Below are 22,462 nucleotides of genomic sequence, written 5' to 3'. Positions count from 1 at the left end.
GAAGTGCTGAGGGTTTTGGCAAAGGTTGGTATCATGACCAGCACAGGCTTGGAGTGCTGAAGGCCCTGTTCCTGTGCTGTATTGTTCCTTGTTCTTTGGATGTGGAAAGGATGTTCCTCTGGAACTAGGGGGGTTCACTGTTTAAAAATAGGGGGGAGGTCACACATTTCAGAAAGATGAAAAATCGTTCGGAGGTAGTGATCTATGGAACTGTTTTTCAAAAGGGGGTCAAAGCAGTCTGGATATTTTTAAGGTCGAGGTAGATGGGCTGTTGATGAGGGAGGGGTGAAAGGTTATCAGGATAGTTGGGAATGTGGAGTGAGGTGAAGATCAGATCAACCTGATCTTATTGAAAGGCAGAGCAGGATGGAAGGGCCGAATGGCCTACTGCACTTAATTCATATGCTGGTACGACTGTCTCCAATGGCTGCAAAGTCTAGTACTGAGGGTTATAGTATCAGAATAAAGGATCATTCATTTAGGACTGGGATGACAAGACATTTCTTCACCATGGGCGATTTTGAATCTTTGGAATTTTGTACCTGTAGAATATGAATTCTCTTTTCAGTGTATTCAAGACATTGATAGATTTTTGGACTCTTGAGTTTGGGATAGGATGGAAAAGTGGAGTTGAGATAGAATATCAGGCATGGTCTTATTGAATAATGTTGCAGGCTCCGCGGCCTATTGCTTCTCTATTGCTCCCATTTTTTATATTCTCCCCTACTAATTCTGCCTCCATCAATCATTGGATTTTCACTTTTGGAAACAGTCATGAGTGTAAAATCTCTTGTAAGCTGAATACTAATGTTTGGCAGAGGCATTTGCTGGGTGAGTGGGAGGTGTTGATTTTCCTATGCATGTTAAGTCCATCCCCAGGCAGATAAAAGTCTTAACAGCAAGCACCAGTGTTCTTCTGAAATCTGTTCCGGACTCTTGTTTCCTTGCAACCAGATTACATTTTAAATTTTAGTTTTCAAGTGAATTTATTCATGTATTCATGGATGGTGCTTGACGGAGGCTGTTGTGTGTTCCTGGGATCGGATCAAAATTGGTAGTCAGGAAGGGAACTTGCAGTATCCTGGAAATATTAACGGCGAAATGTATTCACGTATGTGAAAAATCCTTCAAACTATGTTCTGAATAGCTTGCCTGATCTATATCTTGATCCTGGTGGACGTGTGTCCTCTGACTGAATTGCATCAATACAATTGAGTAGAACGGTGAATAAATAAGTAGTGTTTGCTTGCCATCTAATGGCAGTAAGCAGTGGTGTGGGATGCTGCATTAAATCGGCTAAATGGTAGAGGAAATTGTTTTGTAGTTGAATTGTTCCTCTGTTCAGTGCTATCTCTCTGAGGCTGGGGTGTGTATTCTCTTAGCATAGTATAGCCTTGTTTTAGTCACCAACCTTATGATATGATTGTTGTGCTAGTTCAACAGCCTTTTCTCCCCATCTCCTCCTCCTTCATTTAGTCAGTTCAGAGCTGCTTTTGGAGAAAGTTTGACGGATTACGTGCATCTTTGTACTTTTACACCTTCAAATTTTCTCCGCTGACCAGTCTTGTATATGCTGACTCAAAAGTGGACTACGGTTCAACTTGTGCCGATTGTCTGGTTCCAATGTCCATTTCACGAGTTCACTGGAACAGTGAATAGTGATGGGCTATTGTGACCGAATACTTGATCCTGTCTGCATAATATGTATCTGGAACAGAAAACTTGTCACCTTCGCTGGGTCCATTCTCCATACTGTTCTAGTTGAGTTAGCATCTTAATTACACTGTTCTGTTCAATGTATTTAGGCACTGAGGAGCTCCATAGTTTGTTAAAAATAAAATATATATTTGGGGCAGCAAGGTGGTGCAGTGGTTAGCACTGCTGTCTCACAGCGCTGAGGACCTGGGTTCAATCCCGGCCCGGGTCACTGCCCGTGTGGATTTTGCACATTCTCCACGTGTCTGCATGGGTCTCACCCACACAGCCCAAAAAGATGTGCAGAGTAGGTGAATTGGCCACATTGTCCCTTAATTGGAAAATAAAGGATTGAGTACTCTGTTTATTTTTTTGTACAACCTATAGTTTATAAAAATGGCTATTTCTACCTCTTATACTCTTGTCTTGAAGTCTTCGCATTTTTGATTGATCAGCTCAATTGTAATGAACTTGCGTTTTCTTGAGGTGCTACATTAATCTGTCACATACGGCAAGACCTCCGTTTAAAATACAGTTGCAATAAAGATGTGTGTATTTCATTTGCAGTGACTTTACGCAGAAAGATCCTTGCATTTTGTCAAAGATTTCCTTAGTCTTAGCTTCCATTTCTTCTTTAAAATTGCTTTTTTCCCCAATTGGGGACAAATTAGCATGGCCAATTCATCTATCCCGCACACCTTTGGTTGTGGGGGGGTGAGACCTACATAGACACGGGGTGAATGTGCAAACTCCTCATGGACAGTGGGCCGGGATCGAATGTGGGTCCTCAGTGCAGTGAGGCAGCAGTGTTAACCACTGGGCCACCGTGCCGCCATTAAGCTTCGATTTCTAAGATTCATGTTCAATTCATCCCTCCCTCTACTTTCTGAGATATGTGTTTTTTGTAGTCACCAAGCCGGAGGCAGAGTTCTATAGGATCCCTACAGTGCAGAAGGAGGCTACTTGGCCCATCGGGGCTGGATTGACTCCCTGAAAGAGCACCCTACCTAGGCCCTATCCCTGTAAAAACCCAACTACCCCGCACATCTTTGGACACTAAGGGACAATTTATCATTGTGACTCCAACTAATCTGCACATCTTTGGACTGTGGGAGGAAACTGGAGCACCTGGAGGAAATCCACACAGACACTGGGAGAACGTGGAAACTCCATACAGTCAACCAAGGCTGTAATTGAAGCCGGGTTCCTGGAGCTGAGAGGCAGGAGTACTAACCACTGCCAATGTGCTGCCATATTAGTTTCAAAAGTTGAGCGGGAAATAATTGAGAAGCGCACCTTGCCTCCAACCATTTTGAGCTTTAGTGACTCAAATAGGTGCTGCTTCAAGGAGCTCTACTTACATGCAGCATTTATTGTTCTTTCTCTGGGTTCCCAAACCATGGCTTGTGACTTTCAATGGGGTCATGGGATTAGATTTTGGGGTCACGAGCTCAGAGCCATAATGTTGGCTGTGAAGTGGAGACTGCCAAGAATGTCCTGGGGCTAGCTGAGGTCCCATGATATGTGTGGCCAATACTTTTTTCCCAGCTTACATTTCGCTATGATTGAGAAGTCTCAGTCCCTGCTGACTTCTAGAGGTGACCATTGGATCTATCTTAGCTTCTTCAGGCGAAACAATAATCAGCCGCAATGCAACAACTCTGACCAGTACAATGGCTGCATCTACAAATTAGTACAGATCTCAACTTTACCCAGACTGCCAAAAGGCCCCTTCTCTGGCTGTGCTAGGTTGTATCAGTAGCTCTCATTCTTGTATAGATCAAAACTTTGACAAATGGTCATCTGGACTCGAAACATTAGCTCTTTTCTCTCCCTTCACATGCTGGCAGACCAGCTGAGATTTTCTAGCATTTTCTCTCTTGCTCTCATTCTTCTCCTTGCTCTTCATATGGCCCCTCCATTTGCTAATAATCATTTTGATTATTGCCTCCGGTGATACCTGTTTTTTAGCTGAAGGTATACAGTCATACACTTAAAATACTCTTTCTTGTGTTGACAGATCTGCCAAAGAACGCAAAATCCGGATCTGGAAAGACTACGTGGCTCCAACAGCTAACATGGATCAGAAGGACAAGCATTTTGTAGCCAAGGTTAGTATCCATTCTGACAATCAACAGTGGGGAGTAATTAAATGTGATTTTTTTTTAAAGTGATTGGGAATGTCGGGAGTATCCTGCTCAGTTCATTGGTTTAGTTAGTAGTAAACGACTGGAGAGATATAAAAGTATAGTTCTGCAGAGACGATTCTATCTCATTTTCTTTTTTCTCCATCACTCATCTTTTGGGTGGGGGAGTACTGTATGTGGCTGAGATCAGGTGCTGGGTTGAGACTTGTGGCTTCAAATCCCTGATGTGTTGTAATTAAACTTCATTTTTGCCATGTGGTACCCAGAATCATCGACTTTTGGTGGGCTACGATTCTGAAACTTTTGTCTAAATAGCAATCCATTGAAAGCCTGAGAAGTAAATGTCAAAAGGCATTTTTTTTTTTCAAACAAACATCTTATTAAAGCATTTATGGTTTTATAACAATAAACGATACAAATACAAATGTAAGCATAGTTCAGTGTATAACGCATCCCTCCATCTCCCACTGTTCCTGCCTACGTCACAAGGCTTTTCAACTATGGAAGGCATCAAAAGCCGAGTTCAATCTGGTACTTGCCGAACATCCCCATGTGTACTTTCCATGAAGAATCACTGACTAACAATTGTGAACAGGAACCCTGGCTGTGTTCTTCCCCTCATCCCCATCAAAGAAATAAACAGTCTAAAGATGTGCCAGTTAGGTGGATTGGCCATGCTAAATTGCCCCTTCGTGTCCAAAAGATTAGATGGGGTTACGGGGATGGGATAGGGTGGAATTGTGGGCTTGAGTGGGGTGCACTTTCCAAGGGCCGGTGCAGACTCGATGCGTTGAATGACCTCCTTCTGCATTGTAAATTCTATGATTCTTGACTAAGATCAGCTAACTCGGTAACTTTGAATCTTCTGGTCTGCGTATTACTGTTCCAGAGGAACGTGTTTAAATGTAATTGGGTGACTATTGAATCTTAACACAGTCGACCGGGATTGGTAACACTCCATGGTTGGAATTGTGCCTTAATATTTAGGCAGCGTCAGTGAGCAGGGCAAGTATTTATTGTAGTACTATAACTGTCTTTACTGTGGTTTAGATTCAGGGCTAAGACTGTAGCGTTTTTGTTTCAGTTGAAGAGCAATTGGCAGTTGTTACCTTAACTACTCTTGAACATCTGACCCAGCCAAAAGGCTTTGAGAAGCAATAAAGCCCTGAGGTAGCAATTGGACATAATTGCAGAGGGTGGAGCTATGCTCCAAAAGGAAAATGATTGGTTTTCTTTTTTCTTAGAAAAATATAATTGTTAGAGAAGCTGACCTGGAGCGGCAGACATCCAGTCTGTTGTGTTTAACCAGAGAACTCTGTTCTGTAGGTTTAGAGAGGAAAAGAGGGAGTTTTCGAGAATGGGGTAGGACCAAGTGCTTTGTTGAAGACTGAAGTCTGCTTATAGAATATATGCCAAGGGAGTGTCTACATGTGCCTGCTAGATCTTGGTGTGCAACTACTAGTAGGGTTGAGCCCTCAGTCGATGGGAAGGTCGAGAATGGCAAAAGAGCTAGGGAGGGTTCATGGAAAGGATGGGGATGGTATTTCCTTGGAGGGTCGGGAACCCGGAGGAAGGCAGTATTCCTTCTCTGTATAGGCTGCATTCCAGGATCGATTTTTTTTTCATGGTGAGCCGGATGGTGCTCATGGGGACAGGAGGGGAGGAATATGCAGGAATTGTGATCTCATTGGACGAGATAGTTGAGGTGGACCGGCGATACTCTGCATCCCCCACGAAGGAGGTGTTGGCAGAGAGGAAAAAGTTGCAGGGGGTAATTTGACTGACTGACAATGGATAAGGCGGTGAGGCAGCTGCGGAGGGCGACGGGGTTGTGCGGGGGGATGTACAAGTCTGGGGAGAAGGTGAGTCGCATGTTGGCCCACCAGTTGCGGTGTCAGGCAGCGTCCAGGGAAATTATGCAGGGGAGGGCAGTGGTGTCTGAGCTGGAGAGGATAAATGAGGTGTTTTAAGGCTTTCTACGAGGGGCTGTAAGAGGGCTGAGCCGGTAGGGGAGACTGAGGATATGGGCGGTTCTGGACATGTTAGAGTTGGAGTTCCCAGAGTTGGAGGAGGGGAAGAGGGAGGCATTGGAGGAGCCATTGGGGTTAAGGGAGCTGATGGACTGTGTTGGTAGGATGTAGTCGGGGAAGGCCCCAGGGCCAGTCTGCTTTCCGGCGGAGTTTTAGAATAATTTTGTAATGGAGTTGGCCCCGACCTGGTGGGTATGTTTAGTGAGGTGGTGGGAAAGGGGGAGTTGCCGGCTACGTTAGTGCTGGCGTCGATTTTGTTGATCCCAAAAAAGGGGAAGGGCCCACTGGAGTGTGGGTTCTTTTCCTTTTCATAACTATACACAGACGTGAAACATGGGGGGTGCTATAATTTATGGTGGCAAGGGAGTGGTTTAGGTACCTGGGGATTCGGATAATGCATGAGTGGGCCATAATGTGGAACCTCTAGTGCAAGAAGTTAAGGGGTGACTTTAGATGGTGGGATACGTTGCACTTGACGTTGGCAGGGAGGGTGCATGTGGTAAAGATGAATGTGCTGCCAAGGCTCCTATTTGTTTTTCAGTCCCTTCCAGTTTCTCTCCCCAAGGCCTTTTTCCAGAAGATGGAGGCGCTGCTCTTGGAATTTGTCTGGGCAGGGAAGGTACCGAGGGTCTAGAGGGCTCTGCTGCAGAGACGGAGGGGGGTTGGCGCTCCCGAGCCTGATGCACTACTATTGGGCAGTGAATGTGGCGAAGGTGAAGCTTTGGTGGGGAGTGGCGGAGTGGATCAGGTTAGAGGAGGGGTCCTGTAGGGACAAGCGTTTGAAAGCCCTGGTGACAGCCCTGTTGCTATTAGTCCCCAGGAAGTATACAGGATGTCCGGTGGTGGAGTCGACTATTTTACTAATTTGTCAAGGGGCTGGGAAAACGAGCTGTAGTCCAGAAGCCAGTAGTGAGCTACTGAGGAGGGTATCAAGGTCGCAGGAGTGTACCGGCAGACAGAAAGGTGGGTTGAAATGTGTCTACTTCAATGTAAGGAGAATCCGGAATAAGGTAGGTGAACGTGGAGCGTGGATTGGTACTTGGGACTACGATGTTGTGGCCATTACAGAGACATGATTAGAACAGGGACAGGAATGGTTGTTGGAAGTTCCGGGATAGAGATGTTTCAGTAAGAGTAGGGAAGGTGGTAAAAGGTGGAGGAGTAGCATTGTTAATCAAGGATAGTTTAACGGTTGCAGAGAGGCAGTTCCAAGGGGATCTGCCTACTGAGGTAATATGGGCCGAAGTTAGAAATAAGGAAGGAGTGGTCACATTGTTAGGAGTTTTCTATAGGCCCCCAAATAGTAATAGAGATGTGGAGGAAGAAATTGCAAAACAGATTACGGATAGGTGTGGAGGTCTCAGGGTTGTTGTCATGGGTTACTTTAACTTTCCAAATATTGATTGGAACCTCTATAGGTCGAACAGTTCGGATGGGGCAGTTTTTGTACAGTCTGTGCAGGAGGGTTTCCTGACACAATATGTGGATAGGCCGACAAGAGGGGGAGCCACATTGGATTTGGTACTGGGTAATGAACCGGGCCAAGTGTTAGATTTGTTTGTGGGAGAGCACTTTGGACCACAATTTGGTATTTTTCACTATTGCAATGGAGAGGGATAGGGCCATCTGGCAGGGCAAGGTTTATAATTGGGGGAGGGGTAATTATGATGCGATTAGGCAAGAATTGGGGAGCATAAGATGGGAACAGAAACTGTCAGGGAAAGGCACAAATGCAAAGAGGAGCTTGTTCAAGGAACAAATACTGTGTGTCCTTGATAGGTATGTCCCTGTCAGGCAGGAAGGAAATGGCTGTGTGAGGGAACCATGGTTCACAAAAGAGGTTGAATGTCTTGTCAAGAGGGAAAAGGAAGAGTATGTAAGGATGAGAAAACGCGGTTCAGTTGGGTCGCTTGAGGATTACAAGGTAGCAAGGAATGAGCTTAAAAAAAAGGGCGGAGGAGAGCTAGGAGGGGGCATGAGAAGTCCTTGGCGGGTTGGATCAAGGAAAACCCCAAGGCTTTTTACTCTTATGTGAGAAATAAAAGAATGACCAGGGTGAGGGTAGGGCCGGTCAAGGACAGTAGTGGGAACTTGTGCATGGAGTCAGAAGAAATAGGAGAGGTGTTGAATGAATACTTTTCTTCAGTGTTCACCAAGGAGAGGGGCCATGTTTTTGAGGATGAGTGTGTGATACAGACGGGTAGGCTGGAGGAGGTAGATGTTCCGAGGAAGGATGTATTAGCAATTTTGAAAAACCTGAGGTCGACAAGTCCCCTGGGATATATCGAAGGATTCTTTGGGTGGCAAGGGGTGAGATTGCAGAGCCTTTGGCTTTGATTCTCATTGTCCTTGGCGATAGTGCCAGAGGACTGGAGAGTGGCGAATGTTGTTCCTCTGTTCAAGAAAGGAAATAGGAATGACCCTGGTAATTATAGGCCAGTTAGTCTTACTTCGGTGGTCGGTAAGTTAATAGAAAAGGTCCTGAAGGATAGGATTTATGACCATTTGGAAAGATGCAGCTTAATCCAGGATAGTCAACACTGATTCGTGAAGGGTAAGTCTTGCCTCACAAATTTGATTGAATTCTTTGAGGAGGTAACTAAGTGTGTAGATGAAGGTAGAGCAGTTGATGTCGTGTACATGGATTTTAGCAAGGCGTTAGATAAGGTTCCCCATGGTCGGCTCATGAAGAAAGTAAGGAGATGTGGGATAGAAGGAAATTTGGCCAATTGGATAAGTAACTGGCTATCACATAGAAGACAGAGGGTGGTGGTGGATGGAAAATTCAGACTGGAGACCAGTTACCAGCGGTGTACCACAGGGATCAGTGCTGGGTCCTCTGCTATTTGTGATTTTTATCAATGACTTGGAGGAGGGGGCTGAAGGGTGGGTCAGTAAATTTGCTGGTGACACCAAGATTGGTGAAGTAGTGGATGAGGTGGAGGGCTGTTGTAGGCTGCAAAGAGACATTGATAGGATGCAGAGCTGGGCCGAAAAATGGCAGGTGGTGTTTAACCCTGATAAGTGAGAGGTGATTCATTTTGGTAGAAAAGATTTGCATGCGGATTACAGGGTCAACGGCAGGGTTCTGAGGAATGTGGAGGAACCGAGAGATCTTGGGGTTCATGTCCACAGATCTCTGAAGGTTGCCACTCAAGTGGATAGAGCCGTGAAGAAGGCTTATAGTGTGTTAGCGTTTATTAACAGGGGGCTTGAGTTTAAGAGCCGCGGGGTTATGCTGCAACTATACATGACCCTGGTGAGACTACATTTGGAGTATTGTGTGCAGTTCTGGCACCTCATTATAGGAAGGATGTGGAAGTATTGGAAAGAGTGCAAAGGAGATTTACCAGGATGCTGCATGGTTTGCAGGATAGGTCTTATGAGGAAAGATCGAGGGAACTAGGGCTTTTCTAGGAGCAGAGGAGGATGAGAGGCGACTTAATAGAAGTTTATAAGATGAGGGGGATAGATAGAGTGGACATTCAGAGACCATTTCCTCGGGTGGATGTAGCTGTGACAAGGGGGCATAACTATAAGGCTCAGGTGAGAGATATAGGAGGGATATCCGAGGTAGGTTCTTTACTCAGAGTGTGGTTAGGGTGTGGAATGGACTGCCTGCTGTGATAGTGGAGTCGGACTCTTTAAGAAGTTTCAAACGGTTATTGGATAGGCACATGGAGCACACCAGAATGACAGGGAGTGGGATAGCTTGATCTTGGTTTCGGACAATGCTCGGCACAACATCGGGGGCCGAAGGGCCTGTTCTATGTTGTTCTGTGTTCTATGTAAGATTTACTGAGGAGGCACTTTAAATTGGACCAGATGTTGGTGTTGATGCCACTGTACGGGAACTGCAGGTTTAAGCTTGGAGGGATGAATGGGATGTATAGGCGGTGGAGGGAAGAAAGGTTGAAGCGGGCCCGGGATATGTTCTCGGAGGGAAAATTTGCTCGGATGAATGAATTGCGGGAGAGGTTTGAGTTACCGAGAGGGAGGGAGTTTCGGTACTAGCAGGTGCTTCACTTTGCGTGAAAGAATCCTTGACATGCCCTCAATTACCGGAGTACACGGTGCTGGAGAAATTGCTACTCCCTGATGAGGTGGGGGAGAGCAGGATTGGGGACATGTACGGGTGGGGTGCGGTACGTTTCAGCGCCGCCGTTTCAGCGCAGCTGTTTCAGCGCTGCCGTTTCAGCGCCAGGACTTTTCAGCGCCAGGACATTTCAGCGCCAGAAAAAAAAAAATTCTCCAATGTTGTCATATAGTTATGACAGAATTTTTTTGGCACAAAGCAATTTACAAATCTGTAAGTTCATAAAATGAAATAAAACTCAAGTGTTAACTAAATGTTTTTATTGTAAAAGATCCACTTATAAAGATCCAAAAACAGTACATTAAAACAATTTACAAATCTGTAAGTTCATAAAATCAATCATTAAAAGGAAAGTTCATTGGACATTCATTGGATATTCATTGGAAAAAACGCATTTAGTTTGTTAAATTGTGCCCTATTGAACGAAGGTAGTCAATTTCATTCCTGCTACCATATTCGGAAACAATTCTCAATATCCTCTCATCAGCTTTTCTATATTTAAGTAATTTTAATTGAGGTTCATTGCCAGCTAAAAGTTTCTCGAAGTGCTCATCTCTTCCCTTTTGAACATGCTTAAGGACATCAATGAACTTCCAGATAGTTGGGTGTGACATTAACAGTTCACTTTTCAATCTCCTGTTGGCCGCCTCAGCATAGTTATTTGTTCTGTCATCCCCATCTAATGTTCTTTGATACATATTCCACATCTCGGTAGGAAATAAAGGACTTTGTCTGCCTGCTCCTCGGCGATTAGGACGGCCGATATAATTGTCTTCGAAATAGTTTAAAACCGGAATTAACTCCTCCGGTAAATTACCTGCTAAAGAATCCACGTGACTGTCAAGGTCGGCAACTGGCACAAAACATAGGGCAGTTATCATTTTCGAATGTAATGCAAAATCGGGATTGCTCTTATATAAACGCATGAGACCAAAACCAGTTATCTGCCTCAGTATATTTTGAGACAGATGAAAAAGGCAGCCTCTTACTTCTATGTTGGGGAAGGAGTCTTTCATGGCAGTAAAAGCAGCGCGTTCAAAATCACAATTGATAATGGCAGGTCCTGCATTTGTAATCATCTCTTTTACCATCGCAAATAACATCATATAGGTCGCATACTGTTTGTTTTGTAAAAGCACGTACAATACAGGGTGAACTCCGTTATTTTTCCTAACCATGATGATATAAACTTGATAAAATAGGTGTGGTGCTACCGCAAATGTTCCGTCAGCATACCAAGTCGTGGAAGTTGCCATGTGTTCTAACCAACTCTCTCTCCCAAATATAATAATCCGTTCGTTGTTCGTACCACTATCCTTTAAACAGAAATTTTCCTCGGTTTCTGGGGTGGGTTTATAGATCATGTATTGATGAGGTAACTGAAGCTCTTGAATCGATCTTGGATTATCGGGGACCTGATTAACTTCGTCTCGCTTTCTACGAATAATTTTTCGCATTGCCTGCCTGTTTGGTAACTGTGCCATACCTGCCACGGACATTTTTTCAATGCACTTGTTGATAATCGTACTTGGAGGCTCACAAGTCTTTTCAGCCCGGTCTCGCATCAGTTATGACCTTTCCCACTTCGATAGCAACTGCAGATGGGGGATGAGTATGTTCGTTGATCTTTTCGATCACCTCTCTTTCTAACGTGTGAATGCGGGCCTTGCACCTACCATCCTCATGGCATCGCCAAAACTTAACTTGCTTTTGTTTCTTGCTTTCTTTGTCAAAACGATATATAAAACCTTCATGACAGAACTTCTCTCTGCCTCGCTTGCTTTTCACTGATTCAGCCATGGGTTTAAAGATATGGAACTTACCAAATTTACCAAAAGAAATTTACCAAATAACTAAGTAAGTATAAAAACTTGTTAACAAAACTCTAACTTTATCTAAACAGTAATCATAATAAAACTCCAACATAATCTAAAGACAGTTAGAACGATGAAACGACCAAATCACTAAGTGTAAAAGCTGGTATACCTGTGTCATACCTGTGACCATACTCAAGAATGATTTCTGAATGAATGAGCGCTGAAGCGTCCTGGCGCTGAAACGTCCTGGCGCTGAAACGGCGGCGCTGAAACGTCGGCGCTGAACTGTCCCATTCCCATACGGGTGGTTGGGAGAGCAGGGTAAGGCGCTGGTGAAAATAATTAAGTGGGAAGGGGAGTTGGGGAGGGAAACAGAATCTGGTCTTTGGTATGAAGTGATACGGCGAGTGAAATCAACATCCTCCTGTGCGAGAATGAGCTTCATAAAAGAGGAAAATTGTACAAAACTATTAATTCTGTTTTGTTGGAATGTGGTTTTGTTTCTATTTTTTACGTTTGGAATAATATATTTTTTAAAACAAAATTATCTTGTTTAGAATCATTATCTGATTTGCTCAGTGTATCTATTTAGTCATTATTGTTTGTATTTGTTTTGTTCAAGTTTGTATAGTAAAGATTCTTTTAGTGTTTCAATTTACTCGAGTCCTGCTGCTTATTTCCTTACCCATGGTTTTCCCATGCATTATAACATGCTTGTGAAATGCAGCCTTTTCATTGCTGGGCGCATAACAATAGCAAACTACTCATCATCGCTCAGGTCCATGAAAGCTGCATTTGCTTTAAAAATATATGTTTTATTGAAGTTTTACATCAAATCACAAACAACCAATGAGCATGCAAGAGTGCAAGAAATTGCACACAAATGGGGGAAGCACGGTGGTGCAGTGGTTAGCACTGCTGCCATACGGCGCCATGGTCCAAGTTTGGTCCCGCCTCTGGGTCACTGTCCGTGTGGAGTTTGCACATTCTCCCCGTGTCTACGTGGGTTTCGCTCCCACAACCCAAAGATGTGCAGGTGAGGTGAATTGACCATGCTAAATTGCCCCTTAAAACAAAATTGCAAGCAAATATAAAACAAAAACACATAATTAACTTAAACTCTATAACTAAACCCCCTAGCATCTGACAGTGTCAAGATCAGGGCCGGTCCAAGGTACCGGCAACTCGGGCAGTCGCCCGGGGCGCCATGTGCTAGGGGGCGCCAGAGACTCGGGTCCCGCGCATGCGCAGTTGGGCCGGTGCCAACCAGCGCATGCGCGGTGGCCGCCCCCCCCCCCCCCGGCCTCGGCCCCGCCCCCCCTCGGCCCCCCGCCCCCGCACCCCCCCCCCCTCGGCCCCGCCCCTTCCCCCCAAAGGGCGTTGAAGTTCAGCTTGCCCGGGGCGCCAGCAACCCTAGGGCCGGCGCTGGTCAAGATCCTTAAAGGAAATAAATGGTTGCCATCTCGGGTAAAACGTCTCCACCAACTAAGTTTCTCTAAGTGTAGGAATGACGTTAGGTCGCCCAACTAGGCACATGGCGCCCCGGGCGACTGCCCGAGTTGCCGGTACCTTGGGCCGGCCCTGATCTTGACTGGTTGGAATAGGAGACCTCCAGCCGAGCAATATTCTCCTCCGGGCTATCAGTGAGGCAAAGGCGACAATGTCTGCCTCCACCCCAGAGTGAAACAGCGTGAATCGAAAATCCCAAATTTGGCTACCAGTAGACAAAGGCTAAATCTACGTAGATTAGCTCCGACATTGCACTAAACAAGGAAGCCCAGAATCTCTTGCAAGTTTGGGGTAGGAACAAACCATATGCGTATAGTTAGCTGGGGCAAGTGAAACAGCAATCCCATCCGTCCTCGACGTTTGAAAAAAAACCTTGCCTTGGCCAAGTGCGCCCTTTGTAACACCTTGAACTGAATTTTATTTGGAAATATTTTAATAAAATTTTTTTAACAATTTTAATCCAAAACCTACAAAAACACAGAATAGCAATTAAACAGTAAGAGCCCCCTTCCCCTCCACCTGCCTTTCATTAAAACAGTAAAACTTAGTTAGTGAATCCCTCCCTCCTAACAGCTAATATTGACCAGCTCTTTAACGTACAAAATAAACGCTGAAGTGCTTGGTGCTGCCCGGCCACACTGAAGTGCTTGGTGTAGTCGACCTCCGACCCATGGGAATCTGCCTCCTTGCCATAGGTGAGGCAAAAGGCCAGGATGTCGACCCCATCCGGAGTTCTGGCACAAACACACATTTTCCCCCCCCCCCCCCAAATCGACATAGTCTTTAAAAAAAAAGAACCTCCAGAAGTCTGCCAGCTTTGAGCACGACCAGTAGGTGTCACGTTGGCGCAGTGGTTAACACTGTTGCCTCACGGTGAGGAAGGACCCAGGTTCGATCCCAGCTCTGAGTCACTGTCCTTGAGGAGTATCCACATTCTCCCCATGTCTGCGTGGGCCCCTCCTCCAAAACCTAAAGATGTGCAGGGTCGGTGGATTGGCCACACTAAGTTGCTCTTTAATTGGAAAAATAAAATAAAAAAATGCTTTTAGCGCGACCAGAACATGTGCGCATAATGCGCAGGCCCCCTAAAACACCCATCAAGTCTGTCAATCACCCCTTCAAAAATATCAACTCATTCTAGCCTTTGTGAAGTGTGCCCGGAACACCATTTATAGCTGGATAATTACAGTGCAGAAGGAGGCCATTTGGCCCATCGCATCTGCTCCGGCCCATGGAAATAGCACCCTACTTAAGACCACGTCTCCACCCTATCCCAGTAACCCCATTTAACCTTTGGGCCAATTTAGTGTGACCAATCCACCTAACCTGCACATCTGATGAGAGTCAGCCTCACACAGGACGAGTTCACCCTCAGCATCACACTCCAAACCGCTGATTCAGTCCCAGCTCGTCTGTCCACTTTGCCTTCATGCCATCAACGTAGTCTGTCTCCTCCCCCATCATCCATGGCTATATACCCGACGTGTTGGCCACTTCCGAACCAGAGCAGGATAAGACCCTCTCGAGCAAGGTAGAAGGCTGCTTCATCGGAAAAGCTGAAAAGTACTTTTGGTCCAGCTGCACACCTGGAGATTCCTTTTTTCAAATGTTTTTATTAAAGATTTTTCAAATTATACAAAACATCGGAACAAAAATAAGAAAAAGAGAAATATATACACATCAGTCACCTTTTATTATTTACATCAACTGACTTTTGTTATTTACAATGGTTATGGCTTCTTGTTTTACTTTTTCCAGTTCATTTCTACCTGTGTTCCCTGCCTCCCTCTCCCCCTTCAGGTCTTCTGGCGTGCCCTCTTCCCTCATCAGTTTTTATGTCCTGTTTCTGTCTGGTTGGTGTGACACTGTGTATTATGTTGTTTGCTGGTCATGGTTGGGATCCATACCTCTTTATTCCAAATTTAATTTTCTCCATCTGGAGAAATTCCAATAGGTTGGCCGGTCAGTTTGCAGCTTTGGGTGGTGCTGCTGATCACCATAGAACATAGGACAGTACAGCACAGAACAGGCCCTTCGGCCATCGATTTTGTGCCGAGCAATGATCACCCTACCCAAACGCACGCATCCACCCTATACCCGTAACCCAACAGCTCCTCCCCCTCTCCCCCTCCCTCCCCTCCCTCCCCTCCCTCCCTCCCTCCCCTCCCTCCCCTCCCTCCCCCCCCTCCCCCCCCCTCCCCTCCCCCTCCCCTCCCCCTCCCCTCCCCCCATGGGTAAGGTTAAGTGGGCTCTGTGTACCTGCCCTACCTGTTAGTTGCTCGTACAGGTCGCCGCAGTTCCCTCTACCTCGTAAGTACGTGTCCAGTAAGTCCTCTAACAGCGATTGCTGCAGCGGTCGTGGGTACGTCCTTGTTTCCCTATGCAGGAAGATTTTGACCAGCATGTATCTTAGCTCATTATCACCGTCATGTGGAACTTCACTGTTAGTTCCTCAAGTGTTGTCAGTCTGTTGTCTGTGTAGTCTGTCAAACTGTCAAGGTCCTGTCTGGCCTGTCTCCAACTTTTGAAGGTGGCATCCATTGTGGCTGGCGTGAACCTGTGGTTGTTGCAGATGGGGGCTTTAACGGACATTTTGATTCATTCGAGGAGCTGTTGCTGTTGGTTCCACGACTGGAGTGTTGCAATCACCGCTGGACTCGTTGAGTCTTCGTTCGGTGCGGATGGGAGTACAGCTGTGGCCAGGGCCGAAGGGAGGCCCCCGTGCAGGAGACACCTGGAGATACCTGAACCCATCAGCCTCTTTGAGCTCATATTTTTCTTTCCGTTCCCCACGGCTAGCGAACTAACCGTTTAAAAATAAATCTCCCACTTTCTTGAAACCATAATCCTTCCATTCCCAAAATGTTACATCTGACCTAGAAGGTTCAAATAACTGGTTTGCACAGATAGGGGCTGGGCTAGAGGCGGACCTTAAATTAAAATAATGGCTGAGTTGCTTCCAAATTTTTAATGTGACTACAGCTACCGTGTTAAACAAGTGTTTCTTTGGTACCACTGGTAACTGAGCTGATACCAGCGCTGCTAGGCTTGCTTCCCTCACAGACTCTGCTTCCAACCGAACCCAAAGCTCATCTGAATCTCCGGACCACTCTAGCACCTTTTAAGCATTAGCTGCCCGATAGAAAGTTTGGCAGGGCCAAGCACCCTTACTGTCTCTCCCTCTGGAGCAACGTCCTCCTGATCCTCGGGGCTCTTAATCGCCCAAATACACCCTGTCACCAGACGGTTAATCTCTGAAAAAAGCTTTGGTTAAGTATGTCGGAAAGCATTTGAATAAAAATAAAAATCTCTGCAAGGTGTTCATGTTAACCGATCGTACTCGTCCGGTCGGGGATAATGGGAGACCCACCCATCTTTGCAAGTTTGCTTTGCCACCAGGTTCGTATAATTCAACCTCCGGAGTTTCCCCAAGTCCCTTGCGGTCTGGACATCCAAATACCAAAAGTGACTTCCAGCAAGCCGGAATGGTACTCCCCTCAGCACTCCTCCTCTGCCTCAGCACCCCAACCACAAAGCATTCACTTTCCTAAATTTATCTTGCAGCCAGAGAAGGCCCCAAAACATGTTGTCAAAATTGTTTCCAAATCCTAAGAGAAGAGGCTACTGCTGGGTTTGAGGAAAATCTAGCAGGAAAAAAGGACAATGGTGCAGTAATTATGGCAAGGAGAGTAGAAGTAGTGCAAGAGTGAGCCTCCATTTGGCCCCAAATAGAGTCTGGGTCACTGATCTGCATCAGAACGTTTTGGATGCTGGCAGCCAAGTAGTAAAACAAATTTGGGAGGGCCAATCCCTCTGTCTGTTCCTTTACAGTAAAATACAGCAGATTCTGGGATTCTTACCCGCCCAAATAAAAGTAGATATAAATTTGTTAACCTTAATATAAAAAGATTTGGGCAAAACAATGGGGAGACATTGAAAGAGAAATAAAAACCAAGCAAGTATGCTGCTTTTAATTGTTTGAATCCAACCCACCAAAGTTAGAGGAAGGTTGTTCCACCTCTGTAGGCCCGTTTTAACATTATTGATCAGGCTTGAGTAACTCGACTTGAGGTGAGTCCCAGTTGTTGGCCACCCGGACCCCCAACTAGTGAAAACCTGTATTTGAGAGGTGAAAGGTAGCACGCCTAATTGGGCTCGCCTGCCAGAGGGGATTAACCAGAAAACATTACCTCTTGCCGAAATTTTATTTCTAGCCAGAGAAGGAGCCAAAGATATTAAGTGTCATTATCCCCTCAATTGAGGGAGTTGGCTCTGTAATATATAGGAGGTCATCTGCTTGGAGATAACCAATGCTCCACCCTTCACAACTAATACCCCTCCATTGGCTAGAGGCCCTCAACACGAAATACATCTGCTCTATTGCTAAGACAAACAAAAGTGGAGAATGAGGCAATCCTGTCCAGTGTCCTATTTAAGGGAAAGTAATCTGAGTGTAGTGTAAAAAGTTGGCCACAGGGGAATTATATAACAAGCAAATCTCGAGATACTCTAGAAAGAATAACCTTTAAAAGGTGACATATTGGTTGATAATTGTCTGCCCTTCATGAAGCCTGTTGATTCTCTGAAATTATACATGGGAGGCAAGGCTCCAGCCGGAGCGCCAGAGACTTTGCAAGCAGCTTAACATCAGCGTTTTAAAAGTGAGATGGGTTGGTACAGAACAAAGAAAAATTACAGCACGGGAACAGGCCCTTCGGCCCTCCAAGCCTGCACCGATTCAGATCCTCTATCTGAAACTGTCGCCTATTTTCTAAGGATCTGTATCCCTCTGCTCCTTGCCAATTCATGCATCTGTCTAGATACATCTTAAATGACGCTATCGTGCCCGTCCCTACCACCTCCACCGGCAATGCGTTCCAGGCACCTACCACCCTCTGTGTAAAGAACTTTCCACGCATATCTCCATTAAACTTTTCCACCTTGAACTCGTGACCCCTAGTAATTGAGTCCCCCACTCGGGGTTGGGGGGGAAGCTTCTTGCTATCCACCCTGTCTATACCTCTCATGATTTCGTAGACCTCAATGAGATCCCCCCCTCAACTCCGTCTTTCTAATGAAAATAATCCTAATGTACTCAACCTCTCTTCATAGCTAGCACCCTCCATACCAGGCAACTTCCTGGTAAACCTCCTCTGCACCTTCTCCAAAGCATCCACATCCTTTTGGTAATGTGGCGACCAGAACTGTACGCAGTATTCCAAATGTGGCCGAACCAAAATCTCATACAACTGTACCATGACATGCCAACTCTTCTACTCAATACCCCTTCTGATTAAGGAAAGCATACTATATGCCTTCTTGATCACTCTATAGACCTGCACAGCCACCTTCACTACAATGGACCTTAACACCCAGATCTCTCTGTACATCAATTTTTCCCAGGGCTTTTTCATTTACCGTATAGTTCGCTCTTGAATTCGATCTTCCAAAATGCATCACCTCGCATTTGCCCGGATTGAACTCCATCTGCCATTTCTCCGCCCAACTCTCCAATCTATCTATATTCTGCTGTATTCTCTGACAGTCCCCTTCACTATCTGCTACTCCACCAATCTTGTCATCTGCAAACTTACTAATCAGACCACCTATACCTTCCTCCAGATCATTTATGTATATCACAAACAACAGTGGTCCCAGCACAGATCCCTGTGGAACACCACTGGTTACAGTTCTCCATTTTGAGAAACTCCCTTCCACTACTACTCTGTCTCTTGTTGCCCAGCCAGTTCTTTATCTATCTAGCTAGTACACCCTGGACCCCATGAGACTTCACTTTCTCCATCAGCCTACCATGGGGAACCTTATCAAATGCCTTTCTGAAGTCCATGTATATGACATCTACAGCCCTTCCCTCATCAATCAACTTTGTCACTTCCTCAAAGAATTCTATTAAGTTGGTAAGACATGACCTTCCCTGCATGAAACCATGTTGCCTATCACATCAGCCCATTTTCTTCCAAATGGGAATAGCTCCGATCCCTTAGTATCATCTCCAGCAGCTTCCCTACCACTGATGTCAAGCTCACCGGTCTATAATTACCTGGATTATCCCTGCTACCCTTCTTAAACAAGGGGACAACATTAGCAATTCTCCAGTCCTCCGATACCTCACCCGAGTGCAAGGATGCTACAAAGATGTCTGTTAAGGCCCCAGCTATTTCCTCTCTCACTTCCCTCAGTAACCTGGGATAGATCCCATCTGGACCTGGGGCTTGTCCACCTTAATGCCTTTTAAAATACCCAAAACCTCCCCCTTCCTTATGCCGACATGACCAAGAGTATTTAAACATTCATCCCTAACTTCAACATCTGTCATGTCCCTCTCCTTGATGAATACCGATGCAAAGTACCCGTTAAGAATCTCACCTATTTTATCAGACTCCACGCATAACTTTCCTCCTTTGTCCTTGAGTGGGCCAAACCTTTCTCTAGTTACCCTCTTGCTCCTTATATATGAATAAAAGGCTTTTGGATTTTCCGTAACCCTGTTTGCTAAAGATATTTCATGACCCCTTTTAGCTCTCTTGTTTCAGATTGGTCCTACATTCCCAATGTTCTCCCAAAGCTTCGTCTGTCTTCAGTCGCCATAGCCTTATGTATGCTTCCTTTTTGCTCTAAGCTAGTCTCACAATTTCACCTGTCATCCATGGTTCCCTAATCTTGCCATTTCTGTCCCTCATTTTCACAGGGATATGTCTGTCCCGCACTCTAATCAACCTCTCTTTCAAAGCCTCCCACATACCAAATGTGGATTTACCTTTAAACAGCTGCTTCCAATCCACATTCCTCAGCTCCTGCCGAATTTTGGTATAGTTGGCCTTCCCCCAATTTAGCACTCTCCTTTAGGACCACTCTCGTCTTTGTCCATGAGTATTCTAAAACTTACGGAATTGTGATCACTATTCCCAAAGTAATCCCCGACTGAAACTTCAACCACCTGGCCGGGCTCATTCCCCAACACCAGGTCCAGTATGGCCCCTTCCCGAATTGGACTATTTACATACTGCTCTAGAAAACCCTCCTGGATGCTCCTTACAAATTCTGCTCCATCTAGACCTCTGACACTGTGTATCCCAGTCAATGTTGGGAAAATTAAAATCTCCTATCACCACCACCCTGTTGCTCCTACATCTTTCCATAATCTGTTTACATATTTGTACCTCTATCTCATGCTCGCTGTTGGGACGTCCGTAGTGCAGCCCAACATTGTTACCGTACTCTTCCTATTTCTGAGCTCTGCCCATATCGTCTCACTGCTAGAGTCCTCCATAGTGCCCTCCTTCAGCACAGCTGTGATATCCTCTCTGACCAGTAATGCAACTCCTCCACCCCTTTTACCTCTCTTTCTATCCCGCCTAAAGCATCGATATCCTGGGATATTTAGTGACCAATCATGCTCTTCCCTCAACCAAGTCTCAGTAATAGCAATAGCATCATACTCCCAGGTACTAATCCAAGCCCTAAGTTCATTTGCCTTTCCTACTACACTTCTTGCATTAAAACAAATGTACCTCAGACCACCAGTCCCTTTGCGTTTATCATTGCTCCCTGCCTACTCTTCCCCATAGTCATGCTGACTTCATGATCTAGTTCCTTATAGGCTTTAGTTGCTACCTCCTTACTGTCCACTAACCTCCTCATATGATTCCCACCCCCCTGCCACATTAGTTTAAACCCTCCCCAACAGCTTTAGCAAAAGCAACCTGATGTACCATCAATTCACTACAAGACGAGGCTTTATACATAGGCTTTATTAGCCAAGAACCTGCCTGCCTGTGACTGCTGTAACAAAGTGCCGCCCTCAGGTGGCCGGTCTATATACCGTCGGGGGGGGCGGAGCCCACCAGGGTTCCAGTACAACACATGGAAGGAGATCACATTACCATTTCCTGACCATAGGCCACAGTACTATACAGACAACTTATATTATGGTGAATACATGCACCACATTCACCCCTGTTAAAAAATGAAGTCCAGTGGTGAAGTAGGGTCATCATACGTTCAGTCTGTCTGGAGGCTGGATTGTTTTTTTGGACCACCTCAGCTCTGGCAGTGCGGGCGTTGTAGTTGTTGACCCTGAGAGCGTGTTGTCTGGAGCTTCGGTCTGGCGTGTCGGCGACGGTTGAGGAGTGGAGTAGGCAGGGGGGTGATGGATGGTGGTGGGGGGATGGTGGGTAGCGGCAGGGTGGTGGTGGATGGCAGCAGTGTAGGCTTGGGACAGTACAGGAGCCCGGGGGGGGGGTGGAGAGTGGGGCACGTTGACATGGGAACCAGCGGGGGCCAGGTCCCGGAGGGAGACCGTATCTTGCTGTCCTTTTGGTGCGTGACGTAGGCATATTGGGGGTTGGCGTGCAGCAGCTGGACCCTCTTGACCAGGGGGTCGGTCTTATGGCTCCTCGTACGCTTCCGGAGAAGGACAGGTCCCGGAGTTGTCAGCCAGGATGGATGCGAGACCCCGGAGATGGACTTCCTAGGGAAGACAAACAAACGGTCGTGAGGGGTCTTGTTCGTGCCTGTGCAGAGGAGCGATCTAATGGAGTGCAGCGCATCGGGGAGAACCTCCTGCCAGCGGGGAATCTGGAGACTTCTAGACCGAAGGGCAAGAAGAATTGCCTTCCATACCATTGCGTTCTCCCTCACCACCTGTCCATTTCCCTGCGGGTTGTAGCTCGTCGTCCTGCTCGAGGCGATGCCCTTACTGAGCAGGTAGTGACGCAGCTCATCGTTGATGAAAGAGGTGCCCTGGTCACTGTGGACGTGTGCAGGGAAACCGAATAGGGTGAAAATGCTGTGCAGTGCCTTTATAACAGTGGCCGAGGTCATGTCGGGACATGGGATAGCGAAGGGGAAGCGGGAGTACTCGTCAACGACGGACAGGAAGTATATATTGCGGCTGGTGGAAGGGAGGAGCCCTTTGAAGTCAATGCTGAGGCGCTCAAAGGGCCGGGAGGCCTTTACCAGGTGGGCCTTGTCTGGCCGGTAAAAGTGCGGTTTTGCACTCTGTGCAGACTTGACAATCCCTGGTCGTGGCCCTGACCTCAGTGGTGGAGTAGGGCAGATTGCGGGCCTTAATAAAATGGATAAGCCGAGTGACCCCCGGGTGACACAGGTCATTGTCGATAGCCCGAAGTCAGTCGTCTTGCGCGT

The 22,462-nt window shown here is 46.2% G+C and overlaps 1 protein-coding gene across 1 annotated transcript in view; it reads left to right on the top strand.

Annotated features, from left to right (window-relative positions):
• Window positions 1-22,462, top strand: part of snd1 (staphylococcal nuclease and tudor domain containing 1) — a 1,128,702-nt gene that overhangs the window by 57,301 nt on the left and 1,048,939 nt on the right. Inside the window, 1 exon segment of the mRNA XM_038812228.1 lies at window positions 3,716-3,806. Within this exon segment, the coding sequence (XP_038668156.1) occupies window positions 3,716-3,806 (91 nt within the window).

The sequence above is a fragment of the Scyliorhinus canicula genome, chromosome 11 (assembly GCF_902713615.1).
Source record: "Scyliorhinus canicula chromosome 11, sScyCan1.1, whole genome shotgun sequence".
NCBI classification, from domain to species: domain Eukaryota; kingdom Metazoa; phylum Chordata; class Chondrichthyes; order Carcharhiniformes; family Scyliorhinidae; genus Scyliorhinus; species Scyliorhinus canicula.
Note: the sequence above shows the minus strand (reverse complement) of the source record. Positions and strands in the feature narration are given on the sequence as shown.